This window comes from Puma concolor, chromosome B1 (genome assembly GCF_028749965.1).
Source record: "Puma concolor isolate L17-30 chromosome B1, mPumCon1.1.hap2, whole genome shotgun sequence".
Classification (NCBI taxonomy): Eukaryota; Metazoa; Chordata; class Mammalia; order Carnivora; family Felidae; genus Puma; species Puma concolor.
The window spans coordinates 172,564,965-172,587,827 of NC_141670.1; the positions used below are offsets into that span (position 1 = coordinate 172,564,965).

At 41.8% G+C, this 22,863-nt stretch overlaps 1 protein-coding gene across 17 annotated transcripts in view; it reads right to left on the reverse strand.

The window, feature by feature from the left end:
* Positions 1-22,863, reverse strand: part of LIMCH1 (LIM and calponin homology domains 1) — a 331,834-nt gene that overhangs the window by 63,809 nt on the left and 245,162 nt on the right. For 7 of the 17 annotated variants that reach the window (XM_086705165.1, XM_086705170.1, XM_086705166.1 and 4 more), the window contains one exon: positions 4,250-4,285. The exons of 5 other annotated variants lie outside the window; for them this stretch is intronic. In XM_086705165.1, the coding sequence (XP_086561291.1) occupies positions 4,250-4,285 (36 nt within the window). Of the gene's footprint in view, positions 1-4,249; positions 4,286-9,554; positions 9,816-10,257; positions 10,370-10,478; positions 10,595-11,960; positions 12,291-13,061; positions 13,305-15,764; positions 16,068-22,863 lie in introns of all 17 variants that reach the window. 5 more of the 17 variants (XM_086705163.1, XM_086705162.1, XM_086705161.1 and 2 more) reach the window with 2 other exon arrangements.

Consider the following 22,863-nt stretch of genomic DNA (forward strand, 5'->3'; position numbering starts at 1 on the left):
TTCATATATTTGGTGTACTTATTTGTATTTCCTGTAAAAAATGTCTGTAAATTGGAAGTGCAGTTTGAGAGCATCTCGGAATCAAGGAAATAAGGTATTTTGTAGTAAGATTAAGGAATAAAATATATAAATCAACATATACTTTGTATCCTAATAGTCTCACAAGCATTTTACCTTATTTTTGTCAGGATACTACTGAATTTACTCTTTTAAAAGAAAAAGGATAGGGAAAGCAATTTTTTCAACCCTTAGGCTGTACGTATAATTGATATGTCCTATAGGAGGTTATTAAATGTTGGACAAGACCATAGGGCCTTTTCTATGGTGCTTACATAGACCTTTGTTACAGCAGAAGCTGAAGCAGCAAGGTGAAAACAGAAATAAAACGCAAAGCAAAACCTTCCTTTTTTTTTTTTTTCCTCTCAAAGAAATGAGCTCTGGGCCCGAGTGAGTCACAACAGTCCAAAATCAAGAAATGGAGGTTCACTGTTCAACTCTAAGAACAGAAGACTATGATAGTCCATTTTCGAAGCCAGCTTAACACGAAGAAAAAGAAAAGCCATGCACTTAGACACCAGTTAATTCTACACATCATCAGTGATGTCCAAAATAGTTATCCCCACGGCCGGACAATGAACAGCTTCGGCATCACTGGCTGCCAGTGGGTTCCTTGGCAGACAGCTCTCTAGAAGGGGAAGACGTATCCCCAATGCAATGGCTGCCCACATTCAAAATGAATCTTCATGGATCTGTTGGGTGCCTCTTCCCTCTCTCTAGATGTTGGACAATTTAAATCTGACCTAAGAGAGCTAAAACTGAAGACTGTACTTGGGATCTGTCTTCCCCACAAGTATTCTAATACTCTGACTGCATAGAAGGACTTTCACCTGAGGTTTCTATTAGCACAAATATGACAAACCACCGTGTGAAGATGCCTCTACATACTCAGAGGATGGTGCGGACTATGGCAGCCATGTCTCCCAAAAAGCTAAACTGCAGTCCTCAAAGGGGGAAGGGGCTGTGATTTATCATCCATTTTACACTACTTTATCAATGTTGTTTAAGAAAGATTTAGGAATTTGCAGAGGTAGGCTAAAAAGTCTAAGCTCACTTTTTTTAAACTCCAGGGATGAAAATTCACTTAAGGAGGCTTTGTAGAAAGAGACTGAAAATCATCCCATTTCTCCTCTCAGTTAAAAAAAAAAAACAAAACCAAAAAACCCTTCACCTTAAATCGATCCAATTTAGTCAGTTCATCTTTAAAGGCAATTTACAGTCTTCACGAAGACTGTGGAAGATAAAAACCTCTCTAAGCGGGGCGCTCTTTTAATCGAAGTCGTTAGCAGACTGTGGGTTAGAAAGGAGGCCCCCTTTTCAACTTCGCTATCTACCATTTCTAAAGGGCAGAATTTGGGTTTAGGCCACACCGGGTAGTCATAGAGCCAGGTCTTCTTCTAGAACCTCAGGAAACAATGGCAGTCTTCTCTAATATTTGGGATTTGGTTATGTCACTTGGAAGAGAATGAGAGCAAAAGGCCTTGAGAATTGCCTCTTTCTGTCCAGGATTCCTATCTCTGCTCCCACCATGAAGTTGTAATGATCTCAGCCCCAATGCGGCCAAAAGCTGGTTAGTGAAATCAAAAGAGAAACCCTTGGTTGCCCTCTCATATACCAGGAAGCACTGTTTCCCCCCAGAGGGGTTGGTTGGTTGGTTGGTTTATTTATTTATTTATTTATTTATTTATTTAAAAAGAAATACCAGCAAACTGGCCAAAATAAAATAAAATAAAATAACTGAACTCTGAGCAATATCTCTATGCTATTTCAAAAAAAGGAACTAAGCAACTTGAAAATTGATAACACTAGACAGAAAATGGGCTGAGTCACCATTCAGACAATGTTCCTTAGCTCAGAGGTTGGACTCAGCCTCCAAAATGAAGAAGTGTATGTCTAGGGACAGGGTAGGGGATCCTGGAGGAGCCCAGGTTCCAGAATATTCATATTAATGTGACTTGCACTCAAGCAGTGCTTCTCAGCCTTGTGCTGTTGGGACAAGGGTCCCTGGCTACAGAGCCCCGAAGTCTCTCCTGGTGGTAGGTTGGCATTTTTGAGGACCAGGATTAAATCACCTCAAGGGGAGCCTGGAAAACAGTTTCTGGGCCAGGTCTACGGTGAGCGAATTAGGAATAAAATAGTCTACGGCTCTCACGGTACACTCGCTCCGTTGGTGGGGAGAGCCTTGGGAGAGGAGGAGTGTGCAAATGAAGAAAAGGGCAAGAAGGTGAAACTACATCTATGGAAACATTCTTGGCTTGCCAGGAGGCGGAAATCTCTGTTTGCCTGTGTGGTAGGTCTGCCCCCGACCTGCATTTTCCTTAAAGGGCACATCTTTTTTTGATTGGGCTGTATTTTAAGAATGTGTCAATTCTGAATAAATAGAGCCTGTGCCAATAATTGCCCTTAAAGATGTTGAAGGAGGGAGATAGTTGGGGAATAAACTAAACATATATTAATTTCTATTTAAAAACGAAACTCCCAATATAAACTTTGCATTTGGCTCCCTGCATGGTTTCATATTAAGTTGTGTCTACTTCCAAGAAGGAAATTCAGCACTTTGTATACTCCTAGATAAGACCTCTGGAAAAGAAGTTTTTATGCTTCTTACTCCAGGAGGCTGCTTTTTGTAAATTTAGAGCGGAGAAGGGAGTCCCCACCTCCACCCCTTTTAAAGATCGTTAACTTTCCCTGTCGGTGAGGTTTCACATTCAGGTACAGGCAAGATTCAAACGCTCTTTAACGTACCTTCTTTTCTTCCACCTTTTGGGATTTCCCAGAGATCCGTCTTAGATAAAGTGCATGATGGCTTTGCATTGATGAAGAATAAATCCATTCCCTCAAAATGTTTTTGCTAACCATATCAAAGTAGTGTTTTGCCTATCAATCTTATATAATCCACCTTTCAGTGAATGTTACATATTGCCACTGCAGATTTTAAAAGTAATAACCAGGGCTCAATTTTATAGACTACTTAACTCCGTGCAATCAGTCAGGCTCAGGCTGAACTTGGTTTTGAGACATGACTGTTCTGCACATCAGCCGCAGAGCAATTGTAGAGCGCACGTTGGGGTCATACCCTGGCACCGGAGTCAGACCGCTTAGTGCTGGGAGTACAAACCAAGCTGATGTGTTGAACACAGACATGGAACAGGTACTCAAAACAGTAGTTTTTTGGCCCAATCTCATTATCGTTGGTGGCAATGGTTTTTGTGTTTTACATTCTTATTTAGACTCCTCACTTGGTGACTTAAAGGCCAAGACTTAAGGCCATTTAAGTCTTTAAGGCCAAGACTTAAATGTCTTAGGCCAGCGTTTGCTTCTCCGATGGCTCAGACTCCCGTGAGGGCACAGAATGCCTCTCACAGAGGAGACATCAGTCTCAGCAGGCCACTGATGTTGTGATTCTTAAAACACAAATTACTCAAATCTGAGAAAGCTAGCATTCTACAAAGAAAACTTTTGCCTCAGATATCTATTTCAGAATGCTCTGCAGATGGGAAATCCATTTTTGAAATGGAGTAAATGCGGTCACAAGCGGGAGAGTGTTGGCTTCTTCTCAAATTTGGACATGAGGCGGAGGTGGGGAATGAATCTCTGACAGGACCGGCACTAAGGGGCAGGGAGAGGAAGCCCACGTCGTGTTTGACATGTTGACCCCTTGCTATGCCACAGAACCGGAATATAACCCCGACGTCCTGGTCAGGAGCACCCCACAGTTTATATTACTCCAACCTGGGAGGAACTTGGGCTTCTGAATCTATAATTAGTGGCTTAGGATTTGTTTTCTTCGTTCAGAAAAATATGGCTATAAGAATGACTGCTCCATTGTTAACTCCAAGTCCTAACATATCAAGAATTAAATGCAAAACGCAGAATAATTCTGTGGTTCAGAAGGGCTACCAACATCCAAACCGTAAGAAGAAAAACCTCACCGTGCCACGTCTAGGAAAAGCAAATGTTAAGTTTAAGCAGCAGCTGCATATTAGAATCATGCTTGTTACTCCTTCATTCATCTGTCCTGCACAGAACATATGTTCTGCATTCCAAGTTCAAGTGCTTTTCTGAGGCTGCATGAGTCAGTTAGCTGTTCAGTTCACTGTTGCATCAATGGCGTTTCAATTAGTAGTGAGTACCGGAAGCATGCAGTTTAAGCTAATAATTAACGTATTCCTATAAACACAAGACAACTTACTCTGCGTCATCAGACACAGGAGTTCTCGGACCGTATCTACAAGACCAAATACACAATTAGAGGATGGGCATGACAGAAGGTAAACACTGTAACCAAGCTGGAAACAAACACTACTGGTGAAATATTGGCACGCCAAACCTTTTTTGCTGATCACACTGGAAGAGAAGTGTCATTATACAATTAGCAATATTCATGAGCTACAGAAAAGGAAAGAAAAGTCTTGGCATTTCTAAAGAACGCAAACTGTGTATTAAAACACAGAGGAGAAATGAAAATAATCCCCATGCTACCCACAAAAAAGAAGCTGTTCAATACAAACACAGAAAGGCTTAGGTGCAACCCACAATGTTTAGAGAAGGCAGTTTAAAAAGAAACAAAACAAAACCTGTATTATGGTTGTTCACAAACAGTTAAGCTCTTCATGCCTTTATGTTCTGCAGTAACGGCTGTAATGGACACCCAACATAGAAGCACACGCTTACTGACCCTTTCCCTGATGTGTTAATGCATTTGCACAAATGACATCAAAGAGTGTTTCTGCACTTTTCTGAAAGCAAACCAGAACTCCAACCAGAACCCCAATCAGTGCCTTCCGCATGCATTTGACAAAAACCACAATTCCTAGAAAACTGGCGGCCTTAATCAAAACCAGGCTTGGATAATATTCCATAACTTGAAAAACCAATGTTTTTTTTTTTTTTAACCTTCTATATTCTTCTGATTATTTAGGTCTACACAGTTGTACCTTCTACAATATAGACACTTTCGATTTTAATGTGTTTGCTAAAGCAAGGAAAAAGGTTAAATTAGAAAAAAGATATGAGGACATTATAGGGCATATTTTAAAGCACATTTTAAAAAAGCGGCTTCCACAAATGACTATCTCCTCAGCAAAGGGAGATTTTAAGAGAAGGTTCTTACCTATGCCCCAAAAGCATTTCTTTTTTTTTTTTTTTTTTAAATTTTTTTTTCAACGTTTATTTATTTTTGGGACAGAGAGAGACAGAGCATGAACGGGGGAGGGGCAGAGAGAGAGGGAGACACAGAATCGGAAACAGGCTCCAGGCTCTGAGCCATCAGCCCAGAGCCCGACGCGGGGCTCGAACTCACAGACCGCGAGATCGTGACCTGGCTGAAGTCGGACGCTTAACCGACTGCGCCACCCAGGCGCCCCTGCCCCAAAAGCATTTCTGCACTCTGATGGTGGACAAAGAATTATTTGGGTAAAGAAAACAATGTCCTGCTTTCAGTTTCCAGCAAATTAAATTTTGGGGGTTTTAGCAAAAATTATCTAGTCTCATGTTCAGTTTCATAACAGTTTATGGGGGAAAATTTCTAAAGATCTCTTCCTATAATCTTAGGGAAAACACCCTGGAATTCATGGGTGCACGCACACATCCTTCTCTCTTATCTGCTCTTACCATTCTAGAACAGTCTGCATTCATTAACAATTGTTTTCATTTACAGTGAAGGCAACGAAACCAGTGCAAAACCCAAAGTTTCTGTTAAAATGGCCAAAAGGTTTGTGGATATTTCTCTTCTGGTAGTAAGGCTCATTTTCTGTTTCTCCAGGGGATAGTTTCAGAAGGAGCTAAAGTTTAACCTAATACCCTCAAGTTTCTAAAAATACTACTACATTGAAACAGATGACCAGTGGATTCCTCCATAATGAGAGAGTGCATAAGCGGTATTCATTCTGAAGACTGGATCTATGCTTCCCAGTTAATTAATAGGCCTGTTGGAACAGGCTTATGCAAATACAGTGTTTTCTAAATTATCTATGGAATAGAGCAGAGAAGTTATGCCTAGTTAACTTGGAAATAATCAATTAATAGTTAGCATGTGTTTTTGTGTTTCTAGCTGAAGATTTCTCTTAATGTTTTATTGAAGTATAATATATGCTGCAGAAAGTGCACCTATCATACACACATTCCTTAGTGAATCTACACAAACCATATATACCCAGAGATTAGTATCATATATACCCAGCAGATTAGTATCTGCTGTATAAATGGACCCATGTAGTATGTATCCTTTTGAGTTTGGCTTCTTTAACACATTTTGTTGATGAGATTCAGCTATATGTATGCTGTATGTAGGATATATTTTCTTTTTTAAAAATATCTTTAGGGGCGCCTGGGTGGCTCAGTCGGTTAAGTGGCCAACTTCAGCTCAGGTCATGATCTCGCGGTCCGTGAGTTCGAGCCCCGCGTCGGGCTCTGGGCTGACGGCTCAGAACCTGGAGCCTGTTTCAGATTCTGTGTCTCCCTCTCTCTGACCCTCCCCTGTTCATGCTCTGTCTCTCTCTGTCTCAAAAATAAATAAAACGTTAAAAAAATTAAGAAAAAAATATCTTTAGTTTTGAGGAGGTGTGGGGGGAGGGGCAGAGAGAAAGAGGAACTGAGGATCCCAAGCCAGCTGTACATTACGAGCAGAAAGCCTGATGATGTGGGGCCCAAACTCACAAACTATGAGATCATGACTTGAGCTAAAGTTGGATGCTTAACCAACTGAGCCACCCAGGCGTCCCATTTTTTATTTTTCTCTTTTTTTTGAGAGAGAGAGAGAGGGTGCACACGAACAATGGAGAAGGGCAGAAGAAGAGAATCCCAAGCAGGCTCCATGCTGAGCATGGAACCCAACATGGGGCTCAATCCCATGACCTTGGGATCATGACCTGAGCCGAAATCAAGAGTTGGACACTCAATTGACGATGCCACCTGGGCGCCCCACTTGTAGGATATATTTGAATTTAAACTGCTTCTACACAAAATATTTAACAGCATTTCATGGAAATCTCTGTCAACAAATGTACATTTACACTAAAATGTAAGCTCCATGAGGGCAGGGATTTTTCTTTTTGGGTTCCCTGATGGTGACCAGACTAGGACTTCGACAACTATTTATTGAATACTCTGGAAACTGAAAAGAATAGTGCAGTTCCTAAAGATAATGTTCATTTAGCCCTTTACTCTATACTTATGGGTTTAAGGAATTTCCTCTCAGACTAACTTATTAGTTTTAAGAGGGCATCAATTTAAGCAGAACTGCCTTTGCAGTTAAGGAAAAGATAATTAAGCTTGGGCTGCAAATGGCTTTCTCAGTTGTCCTATGGGAAACCGAAAAGTACAGGTAAGTTAAAAAATCACTAATAAAGAGGTTTTCTTTTTTTTAAATGCAAAGTAGGTGAGTCAATAGGTACAAAATTGGCCAGACAAATCAGTTGGTATGAGCATCCCACCAAAAAGAAAAAAAAAAAAAGGAAAGAAAAAGGCAACGAATAAACTTTAATTGTGAGGGTAGGGATATTCAGAAAGATAAAGAGAATATTCTATGCATCTATTGATTGCATGTATTTAACTTTCAGCACTAACAAAGCATTTCAGGATCAATAATTGGCTAGTTATAAACTTCCTTATTGTGAACCGGCATATGCTTCATTTGAAGTGCGAGGGAAGAACGGGTTTCCTGCCCATTTAAAATGATCCCCTAGCACCCAGACCAGTGTTTTACACATAGCGATTACTCAATAAATACTTGTGGAAAAGAAACATGAGTTCCCAAAGCGAATGCTTACTCAGTCACACAACTGTGTCACACAGTTAATCTGACCATATCTCCTTCTGCTCAAACTAGCCATTCATTCTCGTTTGAATAGAAAGAGGACTTTCTCTGAATCACAAATAGGGGGGCAGATAAAAGTGACAGGCAATTCATCAGGCTTCCACAGCTTCCTCCATGCGCGCTGGGCGGTGGGGGGAGGAGGGGCACTGGCTTTCCGCTCAGCTCAGGCAGAGCTGGGTTTGAATGTTGGAACTGTACTTAAAGCTGTGTGGATGTGGACCTCGGTTTCCTAACTGCAAGGTACAGATGAAAATTCTTCCTCCCAAAGGCTGTGTGAGGACCAAATAAATGGGAAAACACCTGGAAAGTGTCTAGTAGGCGGCCACGGGCTTTGCATCCTTCCTCCCTTTCGCTCTAACTGGCTTTACAGCAGCGCCCATAATCCCCGGCTGCACTGTGTCAGGGCGTCTGGAAAGTGAGTGAGTGGGGTGGACCGGGCAGCTCAGTCAGTCCCTCCGTCACTAACCAGCCCTGACTGGCCTTGACCAACCGGGATCTGCGTGTGATCCACGCACTCGCTTCCTTCTACGTCACCCTACCTGTGAATTGCCAGGAGACGGCAAGCTGGAGGGAACAGACACACTTTGACAGGGCCACAAATATTACGAATATTACCCTTGCTTCCTGAAACCAATGTTTCAAGAAGGCTCTACTCTAGTACTAGTATGATTCAGAGGAATGTAAAGCAGAGGTTAGATCCAGGTTATAAAGATAGCTAGGATATTAACTTAAAAATGTGGATGTTACTTGAGATTTTCCCTGCTCCCCATCCTACCTTCTGCCGCGCTCCCTTCAAGGTCCTTCGTGAAGCACAACTCCATCACTTCCTGTTTATAGTGGATCATTTTTTTTTTTTTTTAAGTTTATACGTTTACTTGAGAGAGACAGAGACAATGCAACTAGGGGAGGGGCAGAGAGAGAGAATCCCCAGCAAGCTCCATGCTGCCAGTACAGAGCTCAATGCAGGGCTCGAACTCATGAAACCGTGAGATCATGACCTGAGTCAAAACCGAGTCGGACACTTAACGGAGCCATCCAGGCGTCCCTATAGTGGATCATATAATTATGCAAAACACTCCTCACTCCTTTACCCTACACCGGTCTGGCAGACCACACTTTTAACAAAAAGGTATCACTCTTACTAAATAGCAACAGAGGCTTCAACAAATAGGCCTTTAACAATAAACCCCAGATTATTTCTTTACTCTTCCTTTTAAATCAAGTCATGGCATGGAATAGAAGAAATCTTACCTCTAGAAAGCACTGAGTGTTTGCTAATGTTGAAATTAAATTAAATTACAAACTGCTAAGTGGTATACATCTTCTTTGGACCTGAAGACCCCCCCAGGAATCAAAATGAAATTAAGTAGGTCAGAAAGAAGGTCAATTCGTTTACCTGAGGGCTCCTACATGCACTAATAAGAAATAAAAGAGTTACCCATTCAGGTTGCCCATGAGAGGAGAGTCAGAAAAAATGCTGAACAGGAAAACTTGCAACTGGATATTTTTTCCATACCTGCTTATATGCAAAAAAAGGAAGAAAAAAAAAGTCTTGGCAGCCTGGGCCATTTCTGCAAGCAATAGTGGGTAAGTACCATAATGTGTTAATAACATACTCAAAGCATCCATGAAGGCTCAGACTAGAGAAACAAATCACAAAGGCTCAGGATAGTCTTCTGACCTCTTATCTTTCATTGGCGGACCTTTGGCAGATTCCTCCACATCCTGTTGCTTTGCAAATGGAACTGGGAGGAACTGGTTTGCGTTGGATCCAGTGCGTCTAAGAGATGTCCCGGTTCTCCTGACCATCATGTCATCTTTTTGTGAATCATACAACTTTCCTTGGCCTTTCAGTCCCCTGCCACTCCAGGCAGGAGCTGTCATCTTCTCCGAGCTCTCTTCTGTCCCTGAAGCCTTGCATTCAGCGGCTGGGGGACAAGAACTAGGGCAACATTCAGGCCAGCCAGTCAAAGGCCATTTATTGCTAAAGATGTTTTCAGTAGCATTCCTCACTGGCATTAACCCAAAACAGAAGAAGCCAATGTCCATGGAGGCAGCAGCACACATAGCAACTGAGTATTAATACCGTGGACCTCCATCATGCAACTGGTACTTACACAGGAATGGGTTTCCCTTTCCGATTTTCACGATTCCTGAGAATGAAATGTGGCCAGCACCCAACCACATGCAAAGGCTCAAGTCTCTACCCGGAGAGGGCACTGAAAGCAGGACTCTGACCCTGGGATGGGTGCATTCTTTTAAGAGACTTAACTCCACGCCACATCAGTCATCAAGTGCATACTGTGGCTCTAAGCTGTTTTCTGAGAACACAACAGCCACACACAGCAGAGGCAGCACACCCTGGAATGCAGGCAAGCGCTCACAGTGGCTGGCCGCTCTCCTCTGATCTTTCAGCCCTTGGCAGCGTCTCAGAATCTCTTTGAGTGGCTCCTTCTTTCTCCTCTTTGCCATCCTGCGGCAGCTGTTTGCATGTAACTAAAGCCAGAGAGGACGGCTTTACTGCTAGGGAAGAATTCACACCAGAGGCCTTGACCCCCACCTGTCATCCTTCACCTTCTGGGAAGGGAGAGAAAGTCCTCCTCACCTTCCTCTGTTCTTGGGCACTCGCACAAACTGCAGGCATGCTCCTCCTGGGTCTCCAGCACAGGAGCCAACCGCGAGACCCTTTTGCAATGGTCATCTACACCAGAATCCACTATCCTGTTGATAATCAAGTAACAGTGGTGGCAAGAGAGAAGAGGAAAAAGAATTATGAAAGGACACAACGAAAGTTGTTGAGACTGAGAGATTAAGAGAGTTCAGTTGCTCTCATTCCGGAAGCTGGTTAGTAAGGATGACATACTCAGATGGAGATAATGGAATGTGAACCCCAGCGAGGGCCTGGGACAGGTCAAAAAAAGGCTGGCATGACCCTGGACGATGGGTCCCTCAGTAGTCAAGGACTCAACAATGCATTTCTTACTAATGTCTCATCCCCACCTCCTCCGCCCCAGGTCCCTATCAGCCTCTGAAACACCAACTACGTATTTCTGGTCTACTAGGGTTATGTATATCTAGGATATATCTAGGATATATATATCTAGGATATATAGGTTATGTATATCTAGGATAGTCTGCTATCCTCCATGGTGTTGGCTACACTACTGGACCAAAGATACCCCTCTGTATGTCATGGACCATTCACTGCTTCCTTTGGATTGCAAGGCCAAGACATGAGAAGGTATCTTGAGCATTTCCTGCTGCCACGGATAGCCTTACTTTGCTCCCACCATGCAGGTGGAATGGAGGTTCCCAAGAGAATCCAGACTCCTAAAAACCCGCTATACCTGCTTCCTGGAAGGGAGACCAGCCCCCTGAACTTGAACCCCCAAAAGAGGGCTTGGTAATTCAAAGCTGGAAGGCCTCCAGTGAGGATGAGAACTGGTGGTGGGCCTATGAGGGCTTTACCCAGGTGATCCCTCACAAATGTGGATGGTGATTCAGCCAAGGAAATTCTTCACTCATAGGAACCCCAAGAGAGAAGTCTTTTTCCATTCACGATTTATTATAGTTTTTTTTTTTTTTTTAAGTAGCGGAGGGAAGAGACCTTTATTTTCTTTTTGTCTCCTTCTTTGTCCAGATTTGGACTTAACGATATTAATAACTATTTTTTCCTCCTTCCATGGGATAAGAAACAGGGAGGTTTTAGATAAACCTGATTTTTATCCATAGATCTTTAGAAGAAACACTAGGGATATCATTAAAACATTCCATCTAGTTCATTCAATATTTCCAACTAATAAAATAGTGCTTAATGCAGCCGAGGAAAAAAGGGTCATTCGCCAAGATTACTGGCATTCCCAGGCAGTGATTCTGGTGACAACAGAATCAAAATGGACGCCTGCCATTAACGTTCACATACATGCGCCTCCCTAGGGCGACCCGCTAACGTTACTTCTCTGCCAACCAGCAAAAGAGCCTGTTAAAACTACGTGATCTCCGGAGGCTTCTTTAATGTGCTTCAGCAGGCTCTTTAAAAGCAGCAGTGATTCCCATGCAGATCTTGCACATGTATGGCGAGAAATACCTGCAGTCATTTTGCGGATTAAGCGTTCGGTCTTTTTGTAAACCGGACGTGGCCGCTGAGGCTGGGGTGACAGAGTTCATTTCAATCTTGCTGCCTTGACCCATGACTTCTTCTACATCCTCCCTAGGCCCAGCCTTGCCGATGCTGAGTCGCTTCCACTTCTGCTGATCTATCTCTGTCACGGGTCCAAAGTGCACAAACTTTTGCCTGGGGCTGGAAGCTTTCTCATAGGCCCTTGCTCTGCGGCTGGCAAAGTCATCACGAATGGCAGTTTCTGCTTTAATTTCTGGTGAAGGCTCAGGGGCACAGATGTGCTCAACATCTCCATCCCTAGTCAGAACCAGAAATGAGTTCCAAAGATTTCTAAGGCAAGTACAAATGAGTAAGAGCTCTTTTTCTTAAATACTAGATTTATGAAAAACACTTCTATGGCTACAGCAGAATTGATTTTCCATTAATCAATCAAATGAAGAAATGATCATTGTCTTGCCTAGGTAATAGTGCTTGAAGCTTCTATGGCTTTCAAAATATCACTTCCAACATCATAAATGATGGCATGAGAAAATCAGAGGTACGATGGGGGCGCCTGGGTGGCTCAGTCGGTTAAGCATCTGACTTCGGCTCAGGTCATGATCTCGCAGTTCGTGAGTTTAAGCCCCATGTCAGGCTCTGTGCTGACAGCTCAGAGCCTGGAGCCTGCTTCAGATTCTGTGTCTCCCTCTCTCTCTGCCCCTCCCCACTCGCGCTCTGTCTCCCTCTCAAAAATAAATAAAATATTTTTAAAATTTTTTAAAAAAGAAAATCTTAGGTACAATGAAATAACTAAAACTAGCTAAAACTCAAGTCTAAATTGCTTACAGTAAACAAGCCTATCCATATAACCATTCACAGTAGCTGGTTCGATTAAAAAGGATGTTTTCCATCCAGTGGCTCGTAAATTTTAGTATTAATAACTTTCAACTCACGCAGAATATACTGTGTTTTGAGAGTTTTTGTTTTCCTAGCCCTAAGAATATAAAATGATAGAAGGATAAGCATTTGATTCCTTCAAAGTTCAATAATACTACTGCCAGGGGAAAACCAGGGGAAAAAATGACACACCTTGTCTTTCCTGACACTTTCAGTCTCTCCCACGTCTCCAAGTCAGCCTCTGTTATATTGGAGACTGTGACAAATCTTGGAGCCTCTCGGTGAGGGGCAAGGTGGCCCTGAATTCTCCGCTGAGCCAGGTCATCCTTGTAAAGATCTGGCACCTTCCTCACTCCTTCTTCTGCAGGTTCGCTCTCCTGAGTCCGAGTAACACAGGTCACCATTGACTTCGCTTCTTCCATTTGGCCCTGGTTTCTGTCAATTTTATCCGGACCCCCATATCATTGGAAAAATCAGGTTCAAGGAAGGGGAGCAGACAAAGAGCAATGTCAAGCAAGGAACTTCAGAGGCTAAGGACAGAAGGAAATGATGGAAGCAACTTTCCCTTTCTCAAAAAATATGGAATCAATTGGAGTCTTGATTCCCTTTGCCTATGCTGCCCTCCTGACACTCTAATGAGATGAAGTTTTTCCACCCGATGACAGTTTCAAGTTTAGTTTAGGAAGAGAAGCCAGGGCTTGCTGAAAGACTATTAAGAATGGTAATGAGATTTCGGTTTGAGAGTAATGATGCCCAATTCCCACACTATTCAAGTTACTATAATGAATTCAAGTTTTCTGATTGAATCCCTGAGCCCTTTTGGAATGTCTTTTACAGCACCAGTAAAATGTTAGTAACGAGCTCTGCATGATCCAAAATGCTAGGATTAGTTCAGAGATAGCTGGAACGTCATTCACATGTTAAACATCTCAACCGTAAACACACAACTGCCAGAAAGTACATTGAAGTCAATTCAGAACAGAAAGTTTTTATGTTCAAACTCAGCCTCTGGTCCCCGATAGCACCGGCTGGATTTGGGTGATGTAAACCTGAAGAATAAACAGTGTATCCCATTTATCTGGACCTACAGAGCCAATACCCATTTGTCTCTTGTGTTCATAAGTCATCTTTATTGATGTTAACACTGATATTTTCAATTGTTCTCCTAAGAAGTGGATGACAGGTGGCTAATGCCGACAATGCTGTAATCTACATCGAAGAAGCTGTGACATCCCCGTGCATTAACATTCTATGGCATTAAAGATCAATTTCCAATTAAATACGCCTCTTGAGATAGAATATCTCAAAAACCTACATAAATAGGACTATTTATTTTTTTAAAAAATATATCATCCAAGCGAGAAAACTGTGAGGTATTCTCTTGTTACCTGGATGACACGGTGTATTTGCAAAGCCTCTGCCAGTAGGATGTTTACTTTTAGTTTGGGAAAGGGAATGAAGGAAGGGCAGAGCCGAGAGCCACGAGGGGCCTTATCTTCTTTCATCCGTTCTTTGATGCTCTCACAAGAGGTCATGGGCCATCCCAGACTCAGAGCTGTGTCCCCAAACACAGAGTCAGGTGACAACAGACAAATGAGGCTGGAAATACCAGGAATTAAAATTGCATGCAGGAGAAAGGAAAAAAAGGGAGATACAAAAGCTATTCCTTTTCCTAACTCAAGTTGCTGATCACCATCAATGTGCCTTGGTGCCAGCCCGTTGTCTAGAAGTCCTTTTTTCATGTGCAACAACTGATCCCTCCCACAAGGCCCTCCTAGAATGGTTTGTTACAAGGCATGCCAACAGGAACGGCACAGAGCCAGAGACTCCTGAAGCTATAATGTGTCCTAAAAAAAACCATGCCAGGGCCTCTGTGCTCTAAACCCTGTTCTACATCTGAGGATCTTCCATGCACTTTGTATCTGGTACCTCCCAGAACAACAGCAGCGGCAACAGTAACAACGACAACACTAACAACTCCACTGAGCTCAGTGGCTCTGTCCAAAGAACCATTTGAATCGTGTAAAACACAGTTAAGATGTTTATATTCTTCATTCAACAGAATTTACAAACCTCTTAAACAATAGGCCAAGGGATGGCAATTTGACGATGCTAATCTCTGATTTTGATATAAGGAAAAAATATAAGAATGATCAACTCTGTGGGATGAAATTTAGCAAGGTGACACCTTAAATAAAATCATATCCCTCCAAGGATGAAAATCACCAGCCAAAACCCATTTCACTACAATTTTCCTTTCCCGAATTAAGAGGATGGGGAAAAAGTTGGGAGAAGAAAACTCACTTAAAAACAATTTCCATAATAGAACAAATGGAAGTATATTACATTTGAGAAGGCTTTTTTTTTGTAATAAGAAATCTCCATGATTAAATGCCTAAGTGATCTCACTGGGACGCAGAAAGAGCAAGCCTCATTTTCCCCCTTTCAATATCTAAAAGGAGCTAATCAGAGAGAAGAGCCTACAGACAAGGAATAACAGTGTTTTCAGCTTCCTGTTAATGGACTGGAGCAGCCGTGAGAGGTGGCTGTCACTGAGAGCCAATGGCACATGTCTGCTTGTGCCAATAACACCAATCATATGTGGTGATGTGTCCACTGGAACTCAAAGTTTATTTGGTAAGTTCAGCTCTAGTTTGGACATGGCCATTCTACTTTCTGCCACTGCTTTTAGGGAGATTGGATCTTTGGAGTTCCACTTCAAAATCAACCATTACCAATTCCTTGTCATCGAGGCAGGAAAGAAAGGAATGGGGGGCTATAGCACAAGTCACCTTCACTTAATTATGCTCTGTCTCTCTCTCTCTCTCCCCACTCCCTTCTCTCTCTCTCTCTCTCTCTCTCTCTCACACACACACACACACACACAGTGCACACCTTTTACATTCTAGACTTTTCTTTTCTGAAATTCCCTTTGAGAGTTGTTTGCTGCTATCTGGTTTCTCTGCCTCTTTTTTTCGGTAAGGCCCATAGAGGAGCTGGTTCAATGGCACCGGTGGCTTTGTCTGGTTCATCCTCACTCTCCTTGCAGCAAAATCGTCTTTCTCAAGATCAGGCCGTCGACACACAACTTCATCTTCTGACTGCGGATCTTTGCCCCTTTCGTGGGTCAGGAAAGGGTTTTCTTTGCGAAGGATAATGTCGTGAACGGCTTCTTTCTCATTACTTAATTGCTTGTGGCTGCCAGAGCAAAATTAAATAGAACTCTACACGTGATCAGACCGAATGGTTTTTTTTTTTTTAAATCCCCATCTCCAGACACACAGCTGTGTTGTTAGTGAAAGGTCTTCTCAACATTATTAGTGTAGGTGACATCTGTTTACTATTTTAGTCCAGAGTTGTAGCATCGTTAGGGTGGGTTTTAAAACCTTGAATTTAGCCAGCTACTAGCAAGACTAAAAATTCATGTAATTGACAGGGCCCCATCAGCATCAGCAATGCAGGACCCTAAATGGCTCTGAGCGTGACCCTCCAAACTCTTTTCATAAAACCGGGAAGAATGAAAGCTTTTAGCTGTTTCGTTTTGTTTTGTTTTGTTTTCCTTTAGCACATGAGCAACACACCCAACAGGTACTCAATTTGTTTTTGAGTGATAGGGCAAAAATTTGAGGCACCAAGAAACTGAGCTGGGGGAAAGCTAATGTATGCAGCTGGGGAAACAGCAAACCTAGTATATGTGCCAGATTGCAAAGTGTGAGGAAGGTCTTTCTGCAGAGCTGAGCTAACCTGAAACATCTGGAATAGTTTATGGCCATTCACAGGATAGACCCAAGGCATAAGTGCTTGTTTTGCCCTGAACCCTCCCGTGAGCAGCTCTGTCTTCTATCTTCTACCCCAGTGACTGTCCACCTCTCAGCTTTTCTTCATCGTATGCTAAATGTCAAGTAAATTGTCGTAAAACATTTTGCCAAAATGGCTAAAAAATTACTACTTTGCACCATTTCCATTTTCAAAGAGATGTTGAAGGCCCCAAGTTTTAAACCCCTGAATGCAATTTAATGGTGGAATACCAGGACTTTTCACTTAGTTTAGTTTAGTTTTAGTTTTAGTTTTTGTTGGAGGCATGTGGGATAGGAATAGGATCAAATATGTCCATCTGGTATTCACACAAACTCCTCTCCCCCTACTCAGAAGATCAGCCTTGCTTCTAAGTAATTATTATTGTAAGTAATAATAAAACGTTAAAACATTTTCTGTCATTTATTTTCTTCTTCCCATTTCATAAAATATCTTGATATCTAAAGAAAGCTCACCTACTTTGTATCCAATTTCTAAGAGAGGATTAAAAGTAAATTCTTCATCCTCAAAGGACAACTCATCTCAGAAATGAAGAAGGAATTGAACTAGCCTAACTAGGTGTAGAGTGAACAATGAAGTTGTGTTCCCTGGTCGATCTGGTAGCCCATGTTAGCTGCTCGGCCCCATACTGCTCCTGCAGGGGCATCATCTTAAGACTACAGTAGGCCCTCACTCCATCTGACGTTTGGAAAATCAAATCACTAATCACCAGTCATGTCCAGAAGATTCCTTCTTCTCACTGCTGACATTGTTCTCAATAAAAATTTAAAACACAGAATTTGGAAGTGGTTGGTGGTGCTTTGCTCCCTGAATAAATTTATTTCTTAAAATATCAAATCCTGCCTTTGAGGTGCACACCTAACCCCTCAGTGTTCTGCCTGGCCAATCCTGAATGGTGCTTTCCTGCCTCCTTAGCCAATGTATCTGGCAAGAACCAACTGATGTTGGTTGACTATGGCCATAAAGAATAGCCAATGGAAATCATAGGCCATTGAATTAATCTCTCCAAAAATGCACTATTTAAAAAGCACACGGATGCTTGAGTGGCTCAGTTGGTTGAGCATCTAGCTCTTGATTTTGGCTTAGGTCATGATCCCAAGGTCATGGGATTGAGCCCCATGTCAGGCTCTGCACTGAGCTGGAACCTGCTTAAAGTGGTCTCTCTCTCCCCCTCTGCCCCTGCCCACCTCTCAAATAAATAAATAAATAGCACAATATTGATGATAAATACAGTGGCTAACAATTATTGAGCACCCAATATGGGCTAGAATTCCTTCTAAGTGTTAATTCATTTAAACCCAATACTAACCCTGCAACCGTGGTGTTATTAGCATCACTCATTTTAAGAGAGCGGAAACTAGGTTTCAGGTTAAGAAATTTGCCCAACGTCAACGTGCCAGTGGTGAAATTAAAATTTAAACTCAGGCAGTCTGGCTCTGAGGTTCTGTTTGTAACCACTGTACCATGTGTTTCGCAAAGGACCAGGCCATGAACAGTACTGAAAGCAGAACATCATATAAAAAAAAAAAAAAAAAAAAAAAAAAAAAGGCACTACCATGACTATGAAGTAGGAGAAAGAGCAGTATTTTGGTTACCAAATCAAGGGATCCTGTGTGCTGTGCTTAGACTGGAGTTGTGATTTGCACTGCTGGTCATAGACCCCTATGTTCTTCCGGGATTACTGGTAGCAGAATGCTAACTAATCATACCTTACAACGCTTGCACAGCACTTTACAGTTTACAAAGCACTTTCACATTCATTATCTCATTTCAGCTGATCTGACTCCAAGTTAGAGGGGAGCAGGCCCCTAGTTGAACCTCTTAAGTCCAAAAGCAGCACTCTATTCAGTTTTTGAGCAGCGGTGGTCATGGGTTACAATCTCCCCCAACTCAGGCAGAATTCTATAGAATAAAACATACGCATTTATGCAAATGACCATGCCAATTTGTGATGCCAATTGAGCAGGGAGAATCTGGTGTTCTCAGCATCACATGAGCCCAAGCCAGGCCTCAAACTCCCTGGGGTGTTTCTTTTTAGGCTAAATGCCCAGTGTGGCAAGACTTGTTTCAAATGATCTCAATTTAGATGTGTGGACTTAAAAAAAAAAAAAGAGGGTGAAGAAAGCTTTCTGTATCATTGGCCACTGAAAGCCACTCCGTGCCCACTTGAAAAAAAACGGTCATAATGAATGATTTTCTGCTACGTGCTTGAATCCTGTAAATTCAGAGTTTCAAGGAAGACTCAGAGAAAGAGGAAAAAAATAATGACACAAAATCTGGACTAGTGAGGCTGGTCATGTGCTAATAAATAGTATGTATAAGGCAGATACATAGGATTGTGTTCATAGGTGTCTAGTCACTAAAATTTTTAAATAACCTTTTATAACGTGCTTTTCTTTTTCCCTTGAAGGACCTTAAGGGCAGTCTACTGGAAAGGTTCAGTATGTTCTCCTTCAGTTCTCAATAATTATAACTCTCTGAGTAGCTAGTCTATTCCAGATACACATGACAGACCTGTAAGACAGGACTTACCATGCCTACTTTGCAGAGGAGAATACTGAGGCTTCCAGCCCCAGTCATCTGAATTTAGATAAATAGAGCAAATTTAAGGGGCAGGCTCAGGCTATCTGGCTCGATATTCATGGGGGAGATCTGACGTTTTTATTTTTTCCAAGTCATTCATAGATGAGTCACTTTGGGAAGAAGGGCTACTCTGTGGGCTCAGCTCACCGCTTCGCTGAGAAGGAATACAGTGCAGTGCGACACAAGGAATGCCAAGCCCCACCTCCAACCTGGCAACCCTGTCCAGCCTCCTCTGGAACAAGGAAGGCTATCTCTGTAGGAGAGAATATGGGCTCGAACGAAGCAGGTGAGGGGAAAGAAAAGGCTGTTTTCTCGAAGTTCTATATTTCAAAGTGAACGAGATAATGATTTCAAATAAGGAAGAACTGGCATTCTCTTTCACCCCTTTTCACTTGGTAACACTCAAGTAACCAGCTCAGACTGGCAGCCAGTTTGTCTCCTATTGAAAGAAACTGGGCTCTCCAGAAGTGCCTGTTAGGTCTCCTGAGAATGCCAGGGGCAACACCAGAAACCTCCCCGCTCAGCCGGTGCCCAAACAGTGCTGCCGCATCCAGAGTCACGGAGGCTCACGCGAGCTCTGTGTGTATCTGGTCCCCGATCCCCAAGGATCGGTTCAGTAACAATCAGTGACACAGGTGTCTGGGGGGCAGGGTGTAGAGGACTATGTGTCTGGCACTCAGCTGCACCCACCCTTCCTCTAAAGTTTTTGAAAATGTCTATTGTTCCTTGGAGGCCTTTCCCCCACCCTCTGTAATTAATTACTATGTGGTCGAGAAGATCCACAGACCAGCAGAAAAGACTGAGTGCTGAAACATATGAAAACAATTAGAAAAGAAGCACAATCACGTGAAACCTATAATTCAGTTCAAAAAAATAAAAGAAGTTTACTTCTCCAATGGGAAACACCAAGTAAGAGAACTCAAATCTCCATGGCATTTTAATTCAGGGGAAGTGAATCTTGGTTCCTATTTTATCCTCTTAAAAACAGAAATCTTGGCTATTTTTGGCAGAGTCTCAGATTTGGGGGTAATTAAGCTCACTTAATCATAAACTAAAACAGAAGAAAAAATAGTCTATATACTTTTTACTTCAATGGTGACTCTAAGAAATATTAAACTCCACACATTTATTAAGAAGTCCTACTCTATCCCTCGATGCTAAGATACCTCCTAATATATGTTTTGACAGGAAGCTTGGGATTTCTAGGCTTCTAAACTCATGTGAAAATGGAATAACATGCACTTTTGCTCCTTCTTATATACTGTATTAGAAATAATACAAGGAGGCGTTTGACAAGACTTGGGGGAAAAAAAAACCAAGAAAACAGTCTACAAAATTAAAGCCTTGTTCTTTGTCTGTGTGCCTCCGTCCCTCACCTATGACTTTATATTATTACCCATCTCTACAAATGCAGACTTTCCAGGCTACAAAAGGGGCCACAGGACATATACTGGGCCTCTTGCTGGGTTCAAAGATGTGGTGGCCAGAATCCATCTATCTGATGGCAAAGACAGGAGACGGAGGTTAAATGTTTTAAGAGACATCGGCATATTTACATATTTTATATTCTTTTTTTCCAGATGCCAAGAAGCTTTTTCCTCTTCGTGATACGTGCTTCATTCCAGTTAAGCTACTTTCTGCCACATTAAAAGCAGGATTCCAAATGTGGATAAACTTATAATGGCTCTCAACTCTGGTGAAGGCTGCAATAAGTAAGTGACAGAGACACAGACAGGCCAGGCTAGTGCCATGGTATGTATAAAACGTTTATGAGAGAGCTAGCAGCTGAACAGTCTGCCAACAAATGAATTCTGGGTGTCTGGAGTAGCTGTGTCGCACTGTCGTTGGGGACATTCTCTGGGAATATGCATAATTTTCCCGAACCCACTTTTAGGTGTTAAGTCAGAGGATCCGAGGTGTGGCGATATTAATGGACCTGTGAATTTTTGCTTAACAGAGCTAACTTGGACAAAATATGTAAAAAATTAAGCCAGATAACAGGAAACGTGGTTGGCAGCAAAAATTAGCACATAAATGTAATATTCATCCATCAGACTTACATTTGTAAACTAACCATGATTCTAGGTTTGTGCACAGAATGGGAACCGTCATAAAAGATGTCAGTATTTCATTACAAAATAAACCTCGCAGTTACGGAAGTGGCCCAGTCTCTTCTTTTCTCTACATCACCATGATTCCTGGGTGTCCTGAGTTAGCTCAATGTAGCTCCCCACTCATCTCTTGTGGCTCTTTTCGATACTCTAAAAATGATATAGAGGTTCCTTGAAAAATTAAAAATACAACTACCTTGGGGCGCCTGGGTGGCTCAGTTGGGTAAGTGTCTGACTCTTGATTTTGGCTCAGGTAATTATCTTATGATTTGTGACTTTAAGCCCTGTGTCGGGCTCCATGCTGACAGTGCAGAGCCTGGTTGGGATTCTTTCTCTCCCTCTCTCTCTCTGCCCCTCCCCCACTTGCATGCATGTTCTTTCTCTAAATAAATAAATAAATAAATAAATAAATAAATAAATAAATAAATAAATACCAGAACCACTACAAGATCCAGTGGCCCCACTTTTGGCTATTTATCCAAAAGAATTGAAATCAGGATCCTGAAGAGATAGCAGCACTCCCATGTTCATTGCCCCACTATTCACAATAGTCAAGATGTGGAAACAATGTAAATGTCCACTAATGGATGAATGGATAAAAACACGTGATATTTACATATAATGGAATATCATTCGGCCTTTAAAAAGGAGAGAATTCTGCAATATATGAGAATATGGATGAACCTTGAGGACATTAGGCTAAGTGAAATAAGCTAGTCACAGAAGGAAAAATACTGCATGATTCCACTTATATGAAATATCTAAGAGTCAAATACATAGTATCAAAGAGTCAAATGGTGGTTGCCAGGGGCTGGGGGAGGGGGAAATGGGGAGTTGCTAATCAATGGGCATAAAGTTTCAGTTAGTCAGGATGAATAAATTCTAAAGATACTAGTGTATAACATTGTGCCTATAGTTAACAAAACTATATTGTACAGTTAGATTTGTTCAGAGGGGAGATCTCATGCTAAGTCTTCTTACCACAATAACATGAAATTCTTTTAAATGAAAAAAAAAAAATGGCAAAGGATACGAGACAATTTATGGAAGAAGAAACCCGAGTACCCAATATACATAACATTCAACTAGATTGGTAATTATAGAAAAATCCATTTTTAAAAGGGAGATTTGTTTTAACCAGGCAGGGTAGTAATTTTTGACAATGATAATAAAATAGAATAAAATAAAGATCATGGCATCTTTGGTAAATTTTAGCTTAAAGACATCACAGGTGTGATAAAAATGAAGGAATGTATGTCAAGGATATCAAGATTTTTTTTTTTTTTTTGGTAAATTCATACTCTTACCTATACTCCTACTCCCACTGGGCCCTAGATTTGAAGACAGAAGCAGGAAGTCAGAAAATGATACATGGTAAGGGGATACTCTTCATTTTTGTATTCTCAATATCTAGTTTGTTCTCTGATATAAGTAGATGCTCAAATGTTGAAAAAATATGTATCTGACAAGGTCTTTGTTCCAAA